The 3,400-nt window shown below is 25.9% G+C and overlaps 1 protein-coding gene across 1 annotated transcript; it reads left to right on the forward strand.

The window, feature by feature from the left end:
* The first annotated feature begins 931 nt into the window (after window positions 1–931).
* Window positions 932–2,926, forward strand: LOC113550089 (ribosomal RNA-processing protein 7 homolog A). The gene is given in 8 exon segments (XM_026951720.1): window positions 932–1,071; window positions 1,198–1,337; window positions 1,500–1,622; window positions 1,681–1,810; window positions 1,873–1,954; window positions 1,956–2,039; window positions 2,225–2,355; window positions 2,793–2,926. Coding segments are annotated over 8 exon segments (801 nt in total). The 5' UTR covers window positions 932–1,046; the 3' UTR covers window positions 2,879–2,926.
* Window positions 2,927–3,400: the final 474 nt, after the last annotated feature.

The following is a 3,400-nucleotide window of genomic DNA, read 5'->3' on the forward strand; positions in this document are numbered from 1 at the left end:
CTATATGCGCAACACTTGATCAGTACGAAACATACTTATAAATTATAATGTTAAATCTATAAGTGGAACTATCAATTGAGTTCACACTAAAAGATACAACACAATAATGTTTGAAAGCTCTTTGATGTCTTATTTATAGTTATGTATAGGTAAACACGCTATTTTAATAATAATAATAATAATTAGGTTTATATAGGTACCGCTATATCTAATTTAAATCATTAAATTAGTAATTGAAAAATGTTAATGTAAGGTTATCATTATTTCTGCGATGAGACAATTTAGGTTTTATTTACTACTTTATGACGTAGATTCGACTTAAGATTTTAATAGATAAATTAATGGGTTGGATACTGGGATATATATATAATGCATACCTGTATGGGCGTATTATAGGATATATTATTATACACTATAATTATACACTTATTATATCTATAAGTATACATACGTAAACAATATCATCATTTTCATTTATAGTATGAAATTATTACTTTGCTTTAATCTACATCATAGATTCTAAACGTTTTTTTTTTTATTTTCCTATCGAATTCTCCAACGTTTCTATTTGCGCATAACAAAGTCTTTCGCACATATCTTACGGTGGATTTCATCTACACGATGAAGATTTTAATCAAATGAAATAACGTTTAATTATAGATGTGATGGTCGCGTCTTGCGGCGGCGAATACGAAATACGGATAGGTATAAGTATAATATTATATTATATATTTTTATTTCATCGCCACGCGGTACCGCAGAATAAAAAATAATTGCGGGCGCTCACCAAAAAAAATCAGAAACAGCGCTGTACGATAGACATTTTGAAAGTTCAGCTCTCATCATTCGTGCACACTGTACGGCTATGATTATAAAGATGATAACAAATTAAAAATATGGTTTGTGATTATAGTTTTGTGTATTCAATAAATCATTTATTATTCACGTGTGAAATGTGTTATTCTGTTGATTCTTACTTGATATTTAATAACTAAATATATTAATTTTAATTTTGTTTTTGACTCTTTTTATTCGATAGTTTCACCATGGAAGACTGTGTTGGCTTTAAAGGTACGTAATTTATTTATGCACATTTTACTATTTTAATACTTATATTACTATAATAATAAGCTATAAGCATATAATCCGTTTTAAAAATTTTGATATTATACCTTATAATTTATTCCATCTTTGCAGTTCTCCCTGTAAAAGTCAATGAGAATTCCAAAGCTGTTCGTCATTTATTTTTAAAAATGCACCTAACCAGGGAAAAATGTGCTCAAAAACCAGAATATCAGACATTGTTTGTTGTTGGTGTTCCTGGATTTTGTAATCAAGTAATTATTCAATAACAAATAAACTTTTTAACCAAACACATTTTAAACAATTTTATAACTTTATTATGTTTTAATGTGAGATACTCAAATGAAGTTTATGAAGTTCTATTATATTTATTTATAAACACAACTATTTTACATATTTTAATTGTACAATTTTAGAAAATTATGAAACACGCATTTCGTCGATGTGGTAAAGTAAAATCTGTATTTTTTCACAATGAACCCACTCCAATTGAACCAGAAGTAATACCATCAAAATATTTCATTCCAAAATTAATTAAGGTATGAGTATTCACTTTATATGCATATATTATATATTAATAATAGGTTATAATTTCAGGGCTTTAAAGTGGCTTATGTCGTGTTTGCACATACATCTGGCTTGGAAAATGCATTATCACTGAAATGTACTGAAAGTGAACCTTTTATATTGTCCACACAATCTGCTCCTATCACAAACATAATCAACCGTAAAAAAAGCAAATATAAATTATAACACTTTAAAGTTTAATTGTTTTATTTTTATTTTTAGGATGGTGTGAGAATTACAATGACAATATTGTTGATGTAAAAGAATTACAATCTGAGATTGATACATACATGACTGAATATGATAAAACATCAGCAGCAGCGAATACAGATTGAAAAAGAAACAGTTGACAATGAAGACGAAGATGGGTGGAAAACTGTTTCTAAAAAGTAAATTTTTTGTCATTTTGAGACAAATTAATCATTTGAAATTATTATTGTAATTTTATTAAAGAATAGAAACATTTAAAATGGCAAATTCAGAGACAATATTTTTTTCTTGATACAATTTTTATAACCAATTTTATTGCTTAATTGTGAATTACTTATTTATTATTTTTCAATCACATTTTTAGAGGACGAAATCCAGGATTTGCACGCAAAGAAGTTATTAAGAATAATATAATGAAAAATGAGGCTAAGAAAAAGATAAAGAAAACACTGAAAAACTTTTATCGATTTCAAATTAAAGAGACTAAAATAAATCGTAAGTATTTAAAATGCTATATAATTTGCGATACCACAAAATAATAACCCCATATGAAATTTTAATATTTAAAAAAAAATAAGGTGTTTCTGGACCAAATACTTATATAATAGTATCATGAAATTGTAAAGATAAAGTTATAGGTGCCTTTTTTATTTGTTATATTTGTAATTACAGTTTAGATACTATTATATATTGTGCCTCGGAAGTAATGAAAAAGCTGTTTCTGCAGCATCGTCGGTTATAAACTGTAAAAAAAAAAATATTGTATTTTACGTTTATAAATATTGATTATTTGTACTAATCATTACATACATATAATCTTAAATATGGTGTTATTTTTCCGGTGTTTAAAATTTCAGGGTTATTTATTATGTGAATCATAGTTTATATTATAAATATCTAAATTATTAATTAATTTAATATTACCATTTTAGAATTGATGGAGTTACGTAACAAGTTTGATAATGACAAATCAAAAATTGAATTACTTAAACAGAGCAGAAAATTTAAACCTTTTTAATATAGATGTATGTTAAATAAATTATACCGTGTTTTGTTGGATGGAAAATTGTATTTTATTGAAATCTTATTGCACAATTATAATTATTAAAAATATGTATTTTTATAGTTATTTATAATGTGAAAAACTACTAAGAATTATGTATAGAATTTGCAGAGTACATAGTATACTTGACAGTTATAATATAAGAAATATATATTTATTAACAAGGATGAATTAGTTTAGCCCAAATGAAAATTGAAAAATACTTTTAATAAGATTTGTGAAAACAAATTTAATTTTAATGAAAAAATGTAATGTTATGTCCACAGTGCACATCATTATTATATATTTTTATCTTGAAGTTAAAACTCTGGAACAGACACTACGGTATATGGATAATATTGATTATAATATGTACCTATATAACCTGAAAACTGGCTCCTGAGTACTACAACACAACCTATACTGCTTATCCCACCAATTAGCCAAGAGCTCTCAATCTATACCGTTTATCGCACATTGGTGGCCAGTGCCACGTGT

The sequence above is a fragment of the Rhopalosiphum maidis genome, chromosome 1, assembly GCF_003676215.2.
Source record: "Rhopalosiphum maidis isolate BTI-1 chromosome 1, ASM367621v3, whole genome shotgun sequence".
NCBI classification, from domain to species: domain Eukaryota; kingdom Metazoa; phylum Arthropoda; class Insecta; order Hemiptera; family Aphididae; genus Rhopalosiphum; species Rhopalosiphum maidis.